The sequence below is a fragment of the Schistocerca nitens genome, chromosome 8, assembly GCF_023898315.1.
Source record: "Schistocerca nitens isolate TAMUIC-IGC-003100 chromosome 8, iqSchNite1.1, whole genome shotgun sequence".
NCBI classification, from domain to species: domain Eukaryota; kingdom Metazoa; phylum Arthropoda; class Insecta; order Orthoptera; family Acrididae; genus Schistocerca; species Schistocerca nitens.
Genome location: NC_064621.1, coordinates 462,044,863 through 462,064,016, shown reverse-complemented (window position 1 = coordinate 462,064,016; position 19,154 = coordinate 462,044,863). Strand labels below are relative to the sequence as shown.

At 46.5% G+C, this 19,154-nt stretch overlaps 1 protein-coding gene and 1 pseudogene across 4 annotated transcripts in view; one reads left to right on the top strand and one right to left on the bottom strand.

Moving 5' to 3' along the window:
• Positions 1 to 19,154, top strand: part of LOC126198967 (uncharacterized) — a 157,706-nt gene that overhangs the window by 25,237 nt on the left and 113,315 nt on the right. For 3 of the 4 annotated variants that reach the window (XM_049935622.1, XM_049935621.1, XM_049935620.1), the window contains exon 3: positions 271 to 416. In XM_049935622.1, the coding sequence (XP_049791579.1) occupies positions 271 to 416 (146 nt within the window). Of the gene's footprint in view, positions 1 to 237; positions 417 to 19,154 lie in introns of all 4 variants that reach the window. The other variant, XM_049935624.1, reaches the window with a different exon arrangement.
• On the bottom strand, positions 10,804 to 10,922 carry LOC126199943 (5S ribosomal RNA; annotated as a pseudogene).

The following is a 19,154-nucleotide window of genomic DNA, read 5'->3' as shown; positions in this document are numbered from 1 at the left end:
TAATGTCAGTGTTTCATGTTCTCTCATATATCAAATTTCTTGAGCAGTTGGAACATGCCTTGCTTGTTCTTGTGAGCACAAATAGAAGGAATTGGTGTAAGATATATGACTTGTGGAGTGGAATTAAAGACTGTTATTTATTTAGTGTGATATTACATATCTTTAGACCCTTAAAAAGAGAGAGAAGGAGAGAAATGTGTGCATACCTATAGTCCTCTTCTTTTTCTCCTTTTGCAGTTGTTCTGTATCAATCTGATGTGAAATGTGCAGGTCTTCGGTGGCCAGTGGATCTCGCGAGTTCCAGTCTGCAATACCTCATAGTCAGGCTGTAGAGAATGAACCATTTGCTCTGTTCAATCCAGTAACTACATTAAATTTCCTTGTAAAGGAACTACGAGGGATTGTTAGAAAGAACTGTAAGTCAATAGAACTATAAATGATAATTTGTTAATGTAGCAAGTATCATGATACTTAAATTTTTGGCTGTGTTAGATTCATATGTGTTGAACTATACAATTATTGGAATTTTTATTATAGTGTTGATTGTAAGTGGTTATCTAAAATGTATTGTTACTGTAGCACAAAAAATAAACCTTAAACTTGTCAATTTGATATCTTGTCCAGTTGGTCACTAGTTTTGCTGTTGATTTTCAAAAACAAATATTTGATTCACTATACATGCTCATCATTCATTGCCATTTTCATATACAGTAATTGCTGTTTCTTGAACTTTTCATTGGATGGCAAGAGCAGGAGGATTTTGTAGCAATAGCTTAAAGCTTTCTTGGAATTCTTATATCACATTTCTTGTTTCTGTACATGTCCGTCATGGAATGATGTTGACTTGATAGGTATTCTTTATTTCTTCCACATTTCTAATTTCCTTTTCCAATATCTGTGGTTTATTGAATAAGCTCTTACCTATCTTTAGAATTTGTGTGTATGAGTAGTAACACACAATTAAGAAATGATAGCTAAGGTACAAGTAGTCCCAAACCAGTGGGATACGTAATGCCAGTAAAGACAGCCATCAGGACAATACAAAAAAGTAAACATTAGAATTTGAATTATTGGGCTTGTCATTTCTCTTCAGAACTTCCGCAGAATGTGTACTGACAAAATGGAAAGTTTTGTATCATGAAGCACAAGTCCAATATTTATCATACTTAGTAGAGATTTTCATCACATAATGGATATTAAATGATTAAACTTTTATGATATTTGTAACTGAGTTCCATTATTGACATCAATATGAGGTGTGACACCTGCAAGCACGAACACATTCTTGTGTCCATTGTGGAATGGAAGCAGGCATGTTGCAAATGTTGCCTTGAGTAATTTCTTGCCTTGCCTTAAACATGTGCTTTGTCAGTTCTATATGATTGCTAGCTATAGTCTAGTATGAAAATATACATTTCCCAATACTTCCCAGACATGCTTTATGGATGACAAATCAGGTAACCACAATGTTCAGTCAAAGGTCGGTACATTTCTTAAGGCATTTTTGTTGTAAAGTGCAGTTTGGGGTCTTGAATTATCCTGCAGCAATACGCCATTTGGTACCCTAATCATGAAGGGTGTGAGCAAAGGGCTTACTATTCCTGTCACATAATGGTGAGCATTTAGCTGCCTCTCCCCCACCCCCCTTTGAACAATTATCAAATCATACCTTTTGTCATGTCCAGTAACTCCTCACTCAATGATTCCAGCCATTGTAAGGGTCTCAAGAATCGCATGTTCCTATGACTTTTCACCAGGTCGGCGAATCTACCACCGGATCTTGTGCACCCGATGCAGTGCAGTGCTTAAAGTATCAAAGATATTGTCACACCCCAGTTAGGTAAAATAGAAGGCAACATGCAGCAAATGCAGGAAATACAGAGGTGATGTAGCATTGTTGCGTTCAGTGCCACACTTATATACGAACTGTACATGCAAATCATCCTGACTGGAACAGGAATTGCCATATGTTTTAGAAAAAAATAAAAACCAAGAAACTGAAGTGACAGAGAGAATTCTATATACTAAGACACAAAAGAATATAACTCTGATCTTCCATTGCTGCTGCTCTGAGAAAAGCTGTAATAAAAGATGGCAATAGATATTGTCACAAGTTCATGTACATGTAAATATATGTATAACAATGTCCATGCTGTTGAGCCTCCAGCTGCTTCCAATCAAATTCCAACCGAGGTCATGACCAAATAGCAGAGACAACTAACTCCTAACCAGAAAGGTGGATTTAGAAAGCTGTTCACCTGCATCCAAGTAGTCTCCATCACAACAACAAAAGGCAGAATCCATGCCCTGAAATAGTCAAAGTCCAAAGAAACTTAGTATGAAACCATCATGTAGATTGAGATTAATATTAACACATGAAGATTACTCTGTGTCGTTCAGGGTTGCTGACCACTACATAGTCACTTGAGGATAGCAGTAAGGCCTCCTAGCTGTCAGAATGTCAAGTATGAGTGACCTCAGGGACTGGATAAGACTGAGTCCCTGGTGATGGCAGAGCCAGAGAATGATTCCAAATGATAATTAGCTTTTATTGGCAACTAAATCTATGCAGCAAAGTAATGCAGTGACCAGTCAGGAACCTCTGAGGTGTCCAAATGCGTCATTGGTAGCACTGCCAGCAGCTGGCTGGGTTGGCCATGCTGAGTAGGTGGGATCAGCACAGGCTACCATTGGGAGCAGCCAACAGTGAGTGCTGACAGCAGGGCCATGAGGTGGCAAGCCATGCTCAGCGTGGCCTGCGATAAACCAAGGAACTCCAGGGATGATGGAATTGTTGCACTGTGATCAGATCCACTGGAGTGGACCAAGTTCAGCAGTCAAGAGAATCATGCTAGCTAGTGCTGGCAGACCCACGACTGCTTATACTAGCCAATGTGGATTGAGGAGGTAACTGCCTGGTGCTTAGATTGTGTTAGTGATGAACTGGAACCAAATTCAGGGTTTGAGCTGAAACACAGCACAGCATGTGTGGAAGCCACATCGGAAGCACAGTCTGACATCAGGACAGGACAGATCTAATGTCAGGCGACAAGAGATGGGTGCAAATGCTCCGTGACTGGTTTGGAGGCCCAGATAGACTTGCGTGGGTGGTGTTGTGGCAAAAATCCCTACTTCTGGTCCCATACACCTGAGAAAGTGCTGCCCCAGGCATTGTGTATGGAGCAAGCTGTCCTTCAGTAAGGCATTTTGTGGAGTGAAGGACACCGAGGTAACACTGTTGCAGTGCCTGCCACTGTAATTTCAGAATGGGCCACCCACTTGCCCACCTGTTGTGGTCTGCTCAAGCTGATGCCAGTGACAATTCCTCCCCACTGCCATGAATTCGGTCCTTTGAATTCCAATCTGCTGCTGTGATCTTACTATATTTACATCTAATGTAGGTTAATTCTTACAAAGAAGAAAACAGCAACCAGCCAGTATCAATACTGCTATTTATTTAGGTAAATAGCGCCGTTACCGGTTTCGAACTGGCAAGCTCATCATCAGACGGCTGTTCACGTGATTTTTCAAGATTTATCTTTTCAAGATGTATCTTGAAAAATCATGTGAACAGCCATCTGATGGTGAACTTGCCAGTTTGAAACCGGTAACGGCACTATTTACCTAAATAAATAGCAGTATTAATAGTGGCTGGTTGCTGTTTTCTTCTTTGTAGTAATTAACCAACATTAATTCTACACAGCCACGGTCTCCCCCTGCGGGTCCGGGGATTAGAATAGGCCCGAGGTATTCCTGCCTGTCGTAAGAGGCGACTAAAAGGAGTCCCTTCCCGTCAAGGGGGTAGTTAGCGCCTGCGTCCGGAGACGGAGGGTTCCACGACCTATATTTGCGGTCATTTTGGTTTTTCACTTCTTCTCGTTTCTTCCTTCCTTTGGTTGGTTCCTTACTTTGTTCTTCTCCATCTCACTGTCTTCCTTACTCTTTCCCTTGCCTTCTTCTCCTTGCCTTCTCTGGTCGCCGCCTCGTCGTTTGAGACAGTCTGTTCTCTCTCTCCCTCTCTCTCTTCTTTTTCCTCTTCTTCCTTCCTCCCTGTGCGCGCCTGAAGGCCGGCCCACGCGTTCGCACGCGTAGCCGGTGACGGGGTAACGCGTAATTCCCCACCCTGGGTAGACAAGTAAGGCACGCACGTACGCCTTGGTAAAGGCCAGGCCCAAGGAGGGGTGATTGCCTGAGCTGATACCTTCTGACCATGCCGATTGGTCCCTCCGTCTGTTTCTCGGGAGGTGTGACCTGAGGTGTAAACATTCACCTAAGGCGGGAGTGCCCTCTGAGAGGGTCCCCACAAGGAAGGAGCGCGCCATCAGAGACGCTGGCAATCATGGGGTATTCCTCCGCAATGAATTTCTCTTCTTCTTCTCTCTCGACTTCTGCCCATAAACGGAAACTTGACCAGCCACCAGTGACAAAAGAACTACCGCCTGCCCCACAGTTCCTCGTAGTTTCTCGATCTGAGGACGGCAAGGATTTTTCCTCTGTCAACCCTTTCGTTATCCAGAAGGGCGTAGATGCCATAGCCGGATCTGTCAAGTCGTGTACCAGGTTGCATAATGGTACCTTGTTACTAGAAACTGAGAGCGTCTTTCAGGCACAAAAACTGCTTCGGGCCACACTCCTGTACACGTTCCCTGTCCGGGTGGAGGCTCACCGCACTTTGAATTCGTCTCGTGGTGTGGTATATACTCGATCACTCGACGGATTGACTGACAAGGAGATTCAGTCTTTCCTCGCTGAGCAGGGCGTGACGGCTGTCCATAGGGTCATGAAAAAGGTCAAAAATGACCTTGTACCGACCCGGACACTTTTCTTGACCTTTGATAGTGTTCAGCTGCCGTCGCGTATCAAAGCGGGCTACGAGGTTATTTCTGTTCGCCCCTATGTCCCGACACATACGCGCTGCTACCAGTGTCAGCATTTCAATCACACTCGCCAGTCTTGTTACAATGTGGCTAAATGTGTCACTTGTGGCAGGGATGCCCATGAGGGTGACTGTCCACCTCCGTCTCCTCGTTGTGTGAACTGTCAGGGTGACCATGCAGCATCCTCCCACGACTGTCCCATCTACAAGGAAGAATGCTGTATCCAAGAAATTCGGGTCAAAGAGAAAGTGTCCACCTTGGCTGCTCGCAAGCTATTTGCAAGTAGGAAGCCCACGCTGCTCCCAGTGGGAAAATACAGTACTGTCCTCGCCTCTCCTCGGACTACCAGGGAGGTGGCGACGCAGACATGCGATCTGACCTTCAGCACCATGGTCGTCCGTTCGGCCAGTGCTAAGATCGCGCGGTCGACTTCTCCTCTTCCTCCCGTCACCCCTCAGACACAAGCACCTTCATCAGCTTCTGCCAAGACGAAGACCCAGAAGTCAGATGCACGGGCCTTCAAGAAGGAACCGTCCCGTGCAGACTTCCTACGTACCTCGAACTCCCAGCCATCGACCAGTACTTCCACTAAACGACCTTCCAAGAAGGCTCATAGGAAGCACAGTTCTCCTTCTCCGCCACGGCGCATTTCTTCTCCTGCGCCACCCAGCGGTTGCCGCCCTAGGCCGTCATCCGTTTCGCCTGGCCGCACAGCTGGTAGCCGAACATCTGGCCGTCCACCGGCGGAGGAAGCTCCTCCTCCTGGCCATCTTAACGAGATGGCCGATGAACCTATAGAACCAATGGACGATGACTGTCCGCCTACTGATAGCGGCGGCAGTGCTTGCTCGAAGCCAGGCCCTCAGCGGCCTTCGAGGTGACCCCTTCTTTCATCTTCCTTTTCTTCTCACGATGGCACTTATTCACTAGAATATTCGCAGCATTCGCTCCAACCGAGAGGACTTGAAGTTGCTGCTCCGCTTGCACCGTCCGCTGGTCGTAGCCCTCCAGGAAACGAAGCTACGCCCATGCGATCACATTGCCTTGGCACACTACACCTCTGTGCGTTTTGACCTACCCCCTGTGGTAGGTATTCCGGCTCATTGAGGGGTTATGTTGCTGGTCCGGGATGATATTTACTATGATCCCATCACATTGCACACCGGCCTGCAGGCAGTTGCCGTCCGAATTACTCTCCCCACTTTTACATTTTCCATTTGTACCGTTTACACTCCATCATCGTCTGCCGTTACCAGGGCAGACATGATGCAAATTATTGCTCAGCTACCTGCACCATTTTTGTTAACTGGAGACTTCAATGCCCACCATCCCCTTTGGGGCTCTCCAGCATCCTGCCCGAGGGGCTCCCTGTTAGCAGACCTTTTCAACCAGCTCAATCTTGTCTGCCTCAATACTGGCGCCCCTACTTTTCTTTCGGACACATCTCACACCTATTCCCATTTAGACCTCTCTATATGTACTACCCAACTTGCACGCCAGTTTGAGTGGTATGCCCTTTCTGATACATATTCGAGCGACCACTGCCCGTGTGTCATCCATCTCCTGTATCATACCCCCTCTCCGTGCTCAACTAGTTGGAACATCTCCAAAGCAGACTGGGGGCTCTTCTCTTCCAGGGCGACCTTTCAGGATCACACCTTCACAAGCTGCGATAGTCAGGTCGCACACCTCACGGAAGTCATTCTCACTGCTGCTGAATATTCCATCCCTCACACTACTTCTTCTCCATGTCGCGTACCGGTCCCTGGTGGACCGCAGCATGTAGAGACGCTTTACGTGCTCGTCGACGTGCTTTACACACCTTTAAACGCCACCCTACAGTGGCGAATTGTATCAATTATAAATGATTACATGCGCAGTGTCGTCGTATTATTAAAGAAAGCCAGCTGGGCTGCTTTCACAAGCACCTTCAACAGTTTTACTCCTTCTTCTGTTGTCTGGGGTAGCCTGCGCCGGCTATCTGCCACTAAGGTCCACTCACCAGTTTCTGGCCTGACAGTCGCGAATGACGTCCTTGTGGCCCCTGAGGATGTCTCCAATGCCTTCGGCTGCTTTTTCGCAGAGGTTTCGAGCTCTGCTCATTACCACCCTGCCTTCCTCCCCCGAAAACAGGCAGAGGAGGCTAGGCCACCTAACTTCCGCTCCTCAAATCGTGGAAGTTATAATGCCCCTTTCACCATGCGGGAACTCGAAAATGCACTTGCCCGGTCACGGTCCTCCGCTCCAGGGCCTGATTCTATTCATATTCAGATGCTGAAGAACCTTTCTCTTGCGGGTAAAGGTTTCCTTCTTCGTACTTACAATCGCATCTGGATTGAGGGACATGTTCCCGCATGCTGGCGCGAGTCTATTGTTGTACCGATTCCTAAGCTGGGGAAGGACAAGCACTTGCCTTCCAGTTATCGACCCATCTCGCTTACCAGCTGTGTCTGTAAGGTGATGGAGCGAATGGTTAACTCTCGTTTGGTTTGGCTGCTCGAATCTCGATGCCTACTTACCAATGTACAATGTGGATTTCGTAGGCGCTGCTCTGCTGTTGACCATCTGGTTACCTTGTCGACCTTCATTATGAATAACTTCTTGCGGAAGCGCCCGACCGCGGCTGTGTTCTTTGATTTGGAGAAGGCTTACGACACCTGTTGGAGGGCGGACATTCTCCGCACCATGCATACATGGGGCCTTTGCGGTCGCCTCCCTCTTTTTATTCGTTCCTTTTTAATGGATCGACAGTTCAGGGTACGTGTGGGTTCTGTCCTGTCAGACACCTTTCGCCAGGAGAATGGGGTGCCACAGGGCTCAGTTTTGAGCGTCACTTCTTCGCCATAGCGATCAATCCAATAATGGATTGCCTCCCAGCTGATGTATCAGGCTCTCTTTTCGTGGACGATTTTACCATCTATTGCAGCGCGCAGCGTACATGTTTCCTGGAGCGCTGTCTTCAGCGTTCTCTTGACCATCTTTACTCCTGGAGTGTCGCCAATGGCTTCCGTTTTTCTGCCGAGAAGACGGTCTGTATTAACTTCTGGCGCTACAAAGAGTTTCTCCCACCGTCCTTACGACTCGGTCTCGTTGCTCTCCCATTCGTGGAGACAACAAAATTTTTAGGTCTTACATTTGACAGAAAACTTAGCTGGTCTCCACATGTGTCTTATTTGGCTGCCCGTTGTACCCGTTCTCTAAATGTCCTCCGTGTTCTCAGTGGTATGTCGTGGGGAGCGGATCGAACCGTCCTACTTCGCCTATATCGGCCGATCGTCCGCTCAAAGCTGGATTATGGGAGCTTCATATACTCCTCCGCACGGCCGTCCATCTTACGCCGCCTCAACTCCATACAACATCGGGGTTTACGTCTTGCGATCGGAGCGTTTTATACTAGTCCCGTCGAGAGTCTTCATGCTGAAGCCAGTGAATTGCCACTGACCTACCGGCGCGATATACTGCTTTGTCGGTATGCCTGTCGGCTACTGTCAATGCCCGACCACCCGTCTTATCGTTCCTTTTTTGACGACTCTCTCGATCGTCAATACGGGTTGTATGTCTCTGCCCTGCTACCCCCTGGAGTTCGCTTTCGTCGCCTCCTTCAACACCTTGATTTTTCACTCCCTACAACCTTCAGAGTGGGCGAGAGCCACACGCCACCTTGGCTCCAGGCTCAGGTTCGCGTTCACCTTGACTTCAGCTCGCTCCCAAAGGAGGTTACCCCCGGTTCGGTATACCACTCCCGTTTTGTCGAACTTCGTTCGAAGTTCATTAATATGACCTTCATTTATACAGATGGCTCTAAGACCAATGATGGGGTCGGTTGTTCTTTTATTGTCGGGGCACAAAGTTTCAAATACCGGCTCCATGGCCATTGTTCGGTCTTTACAGCTGAGCTCTTTGCCCTCTACCAGGCTGTTCTTTATATCTGCAGTCACCGACATTCTGCTTACGTCATCTGCTCCGATTCCCTGAGCGCCATCCAGAGCCTCAGTGATCCGTATCCGGTTCACCCTTTCGTGCACCGGATCCAACGCTCTCTTCAGCAGCTGGTGGACGACGGTTCTCCGGTTAGCTTTATGTGGGTTCCTGGCCACGTCGGTATCCCTGGGAACGAAGCTGCAGATGCCGCGGCCAAGGCTGTGGTCCTCCAGCCTCGGACAGCTTCTTGTTGTGTCCCTTCATCAGATTGTAGCAGGGTCATTTGTCGGCGCATTTTATCGCTGTGGCATGCCGATTGGGCTGCACTTACGGACAACAAGCTTCGGGTCTTGAAACCTCTTCCCGCGGCTTGGACGTCCTCCTCACGCCCCTCTCGGCGGGAGGAGGTAGTTTTGGCCCGGTTACGAATTGGACACTGCCGGTTCAGCCATCGCCATCTGCTGACGGCTGCGCCGGCGCCGTTCTGTCCATGTGGACAATTGATGACGGTCCGCCACATTTTAACGTCCTGTCCGGATTTTACTACACTGGGTCTTGATCTTGGCCTGCCATGTACTCTCGATGCCATTTTAGCGGATGACCCAGGAGCAGCTGCTCACGTTCTTCGTTTTATCAAGTTGACCAACCTGTCTATTTGATTATGCTGTTTTTTTAATCCTATGCCTGTCGATCTTTTATCGTGTTTTCCCTTTTAGTTGCTGTTTTAAACTTGTGCCTCGCGGTGCATTCCTAACGTAGTCTGAGCGCTAATGACCGTTGAAGTTGTGCGCCCTAAAAACAAAAAAAAACAAAAACAAAAAAAAACAAAAAAAATAGTATATTTACATCATTCGGTTATATTTACTTTTTTAGATTTCTAGTTTCATACACCTGTTATGTACAATTTGTCTCCTATTCTAATTCAGTCACTATCCACAGCCTAGTGTCTTTTGGTGCACCACACTTACGTCACACCTGATGGCTGACCCATCGTGCTGGGAAATAATGGATTGGGGCATCAGGAGGATGGTTAGTTCCTGCTAATAGTTGACATAGACAGTACAAATGACGAGAACAATTTTTCTGTGCTGACGTGGCTATATGTGCTGCTTTTAGCTTTGTTGAGAGAATTTCTTATGGTGCAGTCAAGAATATCATTCAGGTAATAGGTTAGGTCCTTTGCTGTTAAGACTCCACAAGGACTGACGAGCAGATACAGTGGATGATATGTTGGGTTCAGGGCTGTAGTCCCTGTTATTGCCACAGGAAACCAAATAGTTGCTAATGAAATGTTGTGTAGGATGTTCAGCAGTAAACCATTGCCTTGTAGCTCTGTCCACTCTGCCTCCCTTGTACGCTCTTGCTCCTAGCAAGTACAAACAGCCATTATCTTGTGATACACTTAATATACCCATTGCAGTCCTGCTTTCTGCAAATATAATTGGTTTGCAAGGATGTCCCATGACACCCTTCTGCATCTGTTCCCCCTAGAAACAGCTCCACTTTGCATGTGCTCATGACCGTTTGAACCACCAGTGCTACATTCTACAAAGGTGTGACAACCAACGAGCTGTCCTGCCGCATGAAAGGCCATCAACAAACTGTGGCCAAGAAACAGCTGGACCACTCAGTTGCTGAGTACTGTGCCCGACACAGCATTCTTAACTTCAATTTCTGCATCACAGTCTGTGCCATCTGGAGCCTTCCCACCAATGCCAGCTTTTCTGAATTGCACAGATGGAAATGTGCTCTGCAATATATCCTACATTCCTGTAACCGCCTTGGCCTTCACTTTCATTAGTCATTGTCCATCATCCATTCATTCCCTTCTCTGTTCCCTCTCCACAGCCTACTAGTCCACCAGCACATTCATGCCCACAGCCATTGACCTGTCATTACACTCTTCATCCTAGCTAACAGTAAATAAATAAGTAAATGTCATGTGGCTCCACAATCTTGCATGCCTTTCAATTGGATGCCACTTGGGTGACTTGCATGTCCTGAAAGCCAATGGCACCTGGTTTTCCCAGATGGTCACCCATCCAAGTAGTAACCAGGCTCAATGTTGCTTAACTTCGGTAATCTGGTGGGAACCAGAGTTACCAATGTGGCAAGGCCATTGGTACTAGCTGACATTGCCCTCTGGGAAGTGGTGATGATCATGCACTCTAATGACTGTTTCCATTTGGCTACACCTGCCAGATACACCAGCACCTGCCACTGAGCCCATATAAACTGATTAAAAAAGGGCAAGCTGGACACTTCACAGCAATATGGCTCTATTTCACCACCAGTCCAGCAGCCAGGACATAGTGCAAGTAGTCACTACCATCATAGTGAGAGTAGAAGAGTGAGTGTGCTGATTGCCCTACTTCATTGGTGCCTCCACCAGATGTCTCTTGCTCCACATGTGAGCCATAGAAGTACACATTTCTACGCCAAATGCAGCACACTGACTCATTCATTCATGAAATTTATGTAATGATGTGAATAAATGTTGATTCAATTAATTTACTTCAGTGGACATTAGTTGTCAGATAATTTAGTTAGTTTCAGCTCTGTTATAGCAGGAACAAACATGATGTATAGAACATAGTACTTTATGGAGCAACACATAAGATACAGCTTGTGCACAGCACTGAACACATTGACTGGACTAATACAGCATAAAGAATAGGCTGTGTAATCCTTTTTGATCACTTAAATAATGCTGTTTCTTTGGTGGCTCACCAGAGTGTGCCAGGGGATTGACACAGATGGCCTCTAGAAGTGAGCCTGTGAACTGTACGGATGCATGCTCTATGAAATCTTGCACGTCATGAGTGAAGGAACATAACTCCGTCCTTCCAAAAGGGTGGAAAAACCACATACATACATACATACATACATGAAGATAACTAGGCAGAGAAAAATGTGTGGTACAGAAAGAAAGCACTGGTACCTTGGGGGGAAAAACTGCTCTCACAAGGCACTCAGATTACGAGTCACGGAAAACACCAATGACAGAACTGACGTCCATTTCATCACCTGATGATGGCAGCTGCTGCAGCATGTGCTGGGCAGGCACTGGCGAGTAGGGGCGGAAGACCTATATCTCTAACGTCGATCAGGTGTAGAATTTTGGAACACATATTATGTTTGAGTATAATAACTTTTCTGGAGACTAGAAATGTACTCTGTAGGAATCAGCATGGGTTTCGAAAAAGACGATTGTGTGAAACCCAGCTCGCGCTATTTGTCCACGAGACTCAGAGGGCCATAGACATGGGTTCCCAGGTAGATGCCATGTTTCTTCACTTCCGCAAGGCGTTGGATACAGTTTCCCACAGTCGCTTAATGAACCAAGTAAGAGCATATGGACTATCAGACCAATTGTGTGATTGGATTAAAGAGTTCCTAGATAACAGAACGCAGCATGCCATTCTCAATGGAGAGAAGTCTTCCAAAGTAAGAGTGATTTCAGGTGTGCCGCAGGGGAGTGTCGTAGGACCGTTGCTATTCACAATATATATAAATGACCTTGCGGATAACATCGGAAGTTCACTGAGGCTTTTTGCAGATGATGCTGTGGTGTATCAAAATGTTGTAACAATGGAAAATTGTACTGAAATGCAGGAGTATCTGCAACGAATTGACGAATGGTGCAGGGAATGGCAATTGAATCTCAATGTAGACAGGTGTAATGTGCTGCGAATACATAGAAAGAAAGATTCTTTATCATTTAGCTACAATATAGCAGGTCAGCAACTGGAAGCAGTTAATTCCATAAATTATCTGGGAGTAGGCATTAGGAGTGATTTAAAATGGAATGACCATATAAAATTAATCATCGGTTAAGTAGATGCCAGACTGAGATTCATTGGAAGAATCCTAAGGAAATGCAATCCGAAAACAAAGGAAGTAGGTCACAGTACGCTTGTTCGCCCACTGCTTGAATACTGCTCACCAGTGTTGGATCTGTACCAGATAGGGTTGATAGAAGAGATAGAGGAGATCCAATGGAGAGCAGTGCGCTTCGTTACAGGATCATTTAGTAATTACGAAAGTGTTACGGAGATGATAGATAAACTCCAGTGGAAGACCCTGCAAGAGAGATGCTCAGTAGCTCTGTACGGACTTTTGTTGAAGTTTCGAGAACATACTTTCACTGAGGAGTCAAGCAGTATATTGCTCCCTCCTACGTATATCTCACGTGGAGACCATGAGGATAAAATGAGAGAGATTAGAGCCCATACAGAGGCATACTGACAGTCTTTCTTTCCACAAACAATACGAGACTGGAATAGAAGGGAGAACTGATAGAGGTACTCAAGGTACCCTCCGCCACACACTGTCAGGTGGCTTGCAGATATGGATGTAGATATAGATGTAGTATTGATGAGGGTGTGGGTTAACGTGCCGTCCCCCCACTCGTGAGAGACCATAGGGCAGAACTGCGGATGGCGTCTCAGTAGCGACATCCTCGTTGAAGTCAGCAGTCAGTGCTGGAGGCATCAGCAGGGGAGTCAGAGAAGATTGGCCTCACAGCACCCAACATTAGAGACAGCGGCAGCAACTGCGGTGTTAGGTGCAGTGGGGGCTGCCCTGGCGGCAGCAGTCGAGGAGTGGAAGCAGAGGCAGGAACCCCGGTCAGTGATCTGCCAGGCAGTGACCTCCTCTGCCACGTGAACCAGAACATCTGTGACGCAGGAACAGTCATCAGTAGTGATGGGGCAGAGGGAGGTGGTGGCCCCTCGAGAACAGGCCCTGCAGTGCACAGCCACAGCTTGTCAATGTGATGGGACGTTCGCCCATCAGGATTGCAGATGGCGCACAGGCTCCAGCCCCAGTGAAACTCGATGACAGCAGGAACCCAGTTCGGCTGCCTGTCAAAACTATGATCCCAAACAGGCTCACCCGACAAGAACCATTGTGGTGCCAGCAGATATGGTGTTGGATGCAGCAGGTAAAGAAGTGTCTGTGGTTGGCATACATGTAGCAGCTCTTCCAGGCTCTTGTCTGCCACCATAGTGAAACGACACAAACTCAAAAAAACGGTATAAAGCAGCTTCAGGAGACCTGTCACATACATATTTCTGCATCTGAGTTTTAAAAGACGGAACCGTGCTTTCAGCCTCACTATTAGAGTGAGGATGAAAGAGGGGAGCTGTGATATGGCGAACACCACTAGCCTGACAAAAGGTTGCAAATACCCAAGAAACAAACTAGGGGTTATTGGTAACCATTTCATATAGAAGTCCTACAATTGCAAAAAATCTTAGAAAGGGCTGAAATAGTGGCTGTTGTGGATGTGGACCGACAATGCACCACGTAGGGAATTTTGGAATAGGTGTCCTTTATAATGAGCCAATACTGATTTAGGAAGGGCTGAGCAAAGTCGACGACATGCCATTGGCCTGGGGTATACAGACAACCGCAGGCCACCTGTTGCTGAACGCAGAGAGTGGAAGCAACGATAAGGCATGTATTGTCCCCATCTGTTTCCGACCAACACACATGCCAATGACCAACATGCAGAAGCTGCATTCATTACAGCATAAGGAAGTGGGAATCACAACCAGAGGACCTGACTAAGTATGGGATCCACAGCAACAGCCAATTATGTTGTGGCACTAGTGATGGCAAAACCATTGACTATGTTATGGTTCTCAGTATCTAAATAAAAACAAAGCAACTCATCCTGATGGAGCGCCAGGTCTGGCCTGATAGGAAGGCGAGATAAGGCATCAGCAGTGCCTTATCACACCGTCGACCAGTAATGGATCTGATAATGATAACGGGAGGGGAAGAGAGCCCACTGCTGCAAATAGTGTGCCGACTTGTCAGGCGTGGTAGCCAAAGGACGAAAAAGAGCCACCAATGGCTTGTGATTAAATGGAACTTAGAACCATAAAAGAAGACGTGAAATTTCTTGAGTGCAAACATGGTTACAAAGCCTCCTTTCCGATCTGAGAATACCGCTGCTGAGTGGAACTTAAAGTCTTAGAAGCATGAGCAATGGGTTGTTCAGACCCGTCCGCATATTTTTGCGCCAACACTGCACCAAGACCACGTTCAGAGGCATCTGTGGCCAACACAAGATGCTGACCTGTCTGAAAAATGGCCAGACACAGGGCAGATTGAAGTTTAGATTTAAGCAAACCCAAAGCTCAATCAGAAGCTGGGGACCAGAAAAAAGGTACATTTTTATGCAAAAGCGCATGCAGTGGTTGAGAACCAGCAGATGTGTTTGGTAAAAACTTATGGTAATACTCATATTTACCTAGAAATGCCTGCAATTTCTTAATGGAGGTCAGCTGTGGCAAAGCCACAATTGCATCAGCATGGTGATGCAATGGCTTGACTCTTGTATGGGAAACCTCAAAACCTAGTCACTCAATTGATGGCTGAAAAAATTGAGATTTGGCAAGATTGCACTTGAGACCCACAGACTGCAAAACAGAAAACAATGATCAGAGATTGCTAAGGTGGTCTTTGATGGAAGAACCCAAAACAATGTATCGTCGAGGTAATTAATGCAGATGATTACAGAGCCTATCACCTGTCCTTAAAAAAAAAAAAAAAATGTTGAAAAATTGCAGGCGTACTAGCGACGCCAGAAGGCAACTGTTGATAATGGTATAGGCCGAAAGGTGCATTGACATCAAGAGGGTGCCTAGTGGCCTCATCCAAGGGGAGCTGGAGATATGCTTCCAATAAATCAGTCATATAAAAGTAGTGGCCACGTGACAATTTTGCGAGCAACTCGTTGGATGGGGCAAAGAGTATGTATCTATCATTAGACTGTTCATTAATCCTGACACTGAAGTCACCACAGAGATGAAGCTTCTTAATGATGACCTATAGTGTAGCCTATTCACTGGAAGAAATAGTCCAAATGACATCGAGCAACGTCAGATGGTCTAATTCAGCCTTGACGAAGTCACGCAATGCGAAAGGCACCTGTCGCACCCGTAAGAAACAAGGGCGGGTGGACACACTCATAGTAATGTGGGCCTGAAAACCAGTAGCACAACCTAGCCCAGGGGAAAAAAAGATGAAAACTGAGAGCGGAAGGATTCCAGTTGCTGATACTTGATCTGATACTAAATTTACCTCATCAGCTACAGAGAAAAAAAAGGCATTAAACACATCTAACCCGAACAGGTCTGTGGTATAGGAATGATCCACTACAAGGAAAGTGAGGGGGAAAACAACAGTTTTGTAAGAGACAGGAACGGAGAACTGACCTAGGATCAGAATTTGCTATTTATTGTAGATAAACTACTTCCGTGAAACGTGTGAGGGGAGGGGAGCCCAAGTTCATGTACATTTGTGTGTTTAGTAAAGTCACTGCAGCTCTTGTGTCTACTTGCATTTTTATTAAACACATGCAAGTCAATAATCAGTTTGTTCGGGGAAACAGTCATTGCACAGTCCATCGGTACTACTGTGTCCACCACGTTTGAAGAGGAGTTACGTTTGCAAGGGGGGCCACATGGCCACTGCTGTGATGCGACCTGTTGCTGCTGTGGCTGTAATTGGCACTGCCCCATACGATGCTGAGCTGAAGGTTGTACTGCTGCAACAGCTTCCCCGTCATCCCGAACACTTGTGGTGTGTCTAACAGGGGTTGACTGAGCAACCTCCGATACCTCCTCCCAGGCAATAATCTGATTGCCTGTGGCCCGTGACACTTCAAAGGACTGTGCTATATTGAGCACATCCATAAGTGCCAGATTCTCACATTGAAGTGCTTTTTCACAATCAAACTTAGGTACAGTGGTGTCCCTGTGGTGAATAAATAATAAATCCAGGATGTAATATTTTTGCTTTGTGCCTGCTGCCTTCAGTTTCAGCATCGGATGGATTGATAAGATACTAGCTGAGAGGTTTCAGTCTGTTAATAGACAGTGCATGTGGCTAAGAACCTCCTAGGATTTTCACCTATAGCCCTTCTTCTGGGTGCATGTGTTTCTATTAAGTTTTCTCTGAGTCTTGGACTCAATTCCTCTATTTCTTTTTCTCTTTGAAAGAATTAGGCAGATATGGATTGTGGTCACTGAGAGGAATAGCTGATGTTCACACGCAACTGGCTGCTAGATTGATCACTATCAACCATCTTCATTATGGACACTTTAGTTTGCAGCTATTGTGGAGTGGCAGGGCTGACACCTGTTACAAAGACCTACAGATCTTGGCAACTATGCTTGTTTGCTAACATGGTCAGCAGAGAACCATGGTCTGGAACCAAGGAGTCATCCTGTAGTGACTGGCGGGTTGTCGCCAGGCTGGAGCTCTCTCACGAGCGAGGCTATCTGTTGGTTTTGGCAGAGAGGTCAACACCATACATGTAATGAGTAGTGTTGAAGCCTTGCCTCTTGCTCACTGACAATGAGACAGAACCAGTAGGGCATGCCTCTCCTCCTTGTGCAACAGTCTCCTTTGCTGAGGTCTGGGTACCAACAGACGGGAAAGAAGGCGCTATTAGCTGTAGTCAGTTTCAGTGCTTGGCATGTAATGGTGTCTCTAAGGGAAATAATATCAAGGGAGGAAAGCTAACCAAATGTGCACTGGATGTTTATCCCAGGAAGAATTACCTACCAGTTGGAGGCCATACTGGAAGCAGTTTACAGCATTGATTTCTGTCAGCTGCAGATCACCCTGTTGGCACCAACAATTTCTGTCACATAGGTCCTGAGACTGGATAGTGACTGTCTGAAAATATTTAATCTCAACTGCTAGTGTTTGCAGCAAAGTCTCAGGACTTCTCTCTCTACTAGAAGGCATTTGCCACATCATACTAGGAACTGAGGGTTGATTGAAACCGTGTGTAGAGAGTAGGAAATTTCTGATAACACATGGAATGTATATCGAAAAGGTAGGAAAAGATGACACATTAAGTTGCAGATAACTACAACAAAAAGACATCTATACATTAGCTTTCGACCAGCTCCACCATCAGAAAAGGAGACACCCATTCATTCACACAAGCAAGCACATGTCACACACACATGTCTACTATCTCCAGCAGCTCAGACCAGAATGCACTGTCACATGCAACAGAACCAGCAATCTGGAGGGAGGCGGGGAAGGGAAGGGAAAGCAGAGTATGGGTGGTGTGAGAGAGGAGCGCTGTCTGGCGGAGTGTGCAGGGGCTAGACTGCAAGCAGGTGCAGGATCAGGAAGCTGTGGGGCAGGAAGGTGGGGGAGTGGAAAAGGAGAGGAGCTGGGAAGGGGAAAGACAGGCAGGCTTGTTGGCAGAGAAACTATTGAGTGGAGGGCACTGGGCCAGTAGGTCGCCATGGGTCGAGCTGGGATAATTTTGGGAGAGTTGAATGTGTTGTTAGGATAATTCCCATCTGCACAGTTCAGAAAAGCTGATAGTGAATGGAATGGGATGATATAAATGCTTGGGTAGGAAGCAGCCATTGATATCAAGCATGTTATGTTCAGCTGCATGTTGTGCCACGGGGTGATACACTTCACTCTTGGCCACAGTTTGGCAGTGACCATTCGTGCTGGTGCACAATTGGGTGGTAGTCATACCAGTATAAAAAGCTGTGCAATGATTGCAGCAGAGCTGGCATATGTCATGGCTGCTGTCACAGGTGGCCCAGCTTCTGATGAGGTAGGATAAGCCTGTGACAGTACTGGAATAGGAAGTGCTTGGTAGGTGGATTGGGTAAGTCTTGCACCTGAGTCTTCCACAGGGATATGATCCCTGTGGCAACAGGTTGTGCTTAGGAGTGGCGTGGGGATGGAGTAGGATGTTGTGGATGTTTGGTGGGTGACGGAACACCACTTTGATATAGGTAGGAAGGATCTTGCGTAGGATACATCAGTTCAGGGCACGATCATACGTATTCAAAGCCCTGATGAAGGGCGTGATTCATTTGTTCCAGTCCATGGTGGTAATGGGTGATGAAGAGGAAAGTCCTTTGTAATTGGTGCTTGGGGGTGGTGGGAAGATTGGGCATGTGAGGGGGAAATGGCACAAGAGATCTGTTTGCAGATTAGGTCTGGGGGATAATGTCTGTCTGTGAAGGCCTTGGTGAGACTCTCAGCATTCTGCGCAAGAGAGATCTTATCACTGCAGCCATAAAGTTTTAATTATCAACTCAAAAAATAATAATATCCAGTTATTTTTGTGTTTGTTTGCAGGTACATGTCTGTAGATCTGCTACATAATGAAATCTCTACATCACAGTGCCATAAAATGCCACTGGAGGAGCCAAAATAGTGATGCAGCCCCTTGGTAGAGTGAAGTTGGGCTGCGCCTTTTTGTTTTGTCTCTAGCAGCATGTTACATACTGGGACATAGAAATTTTAGTGTGTACCAGGACTGCAGCAATTGTCTTCAAACAAACAAAAAAT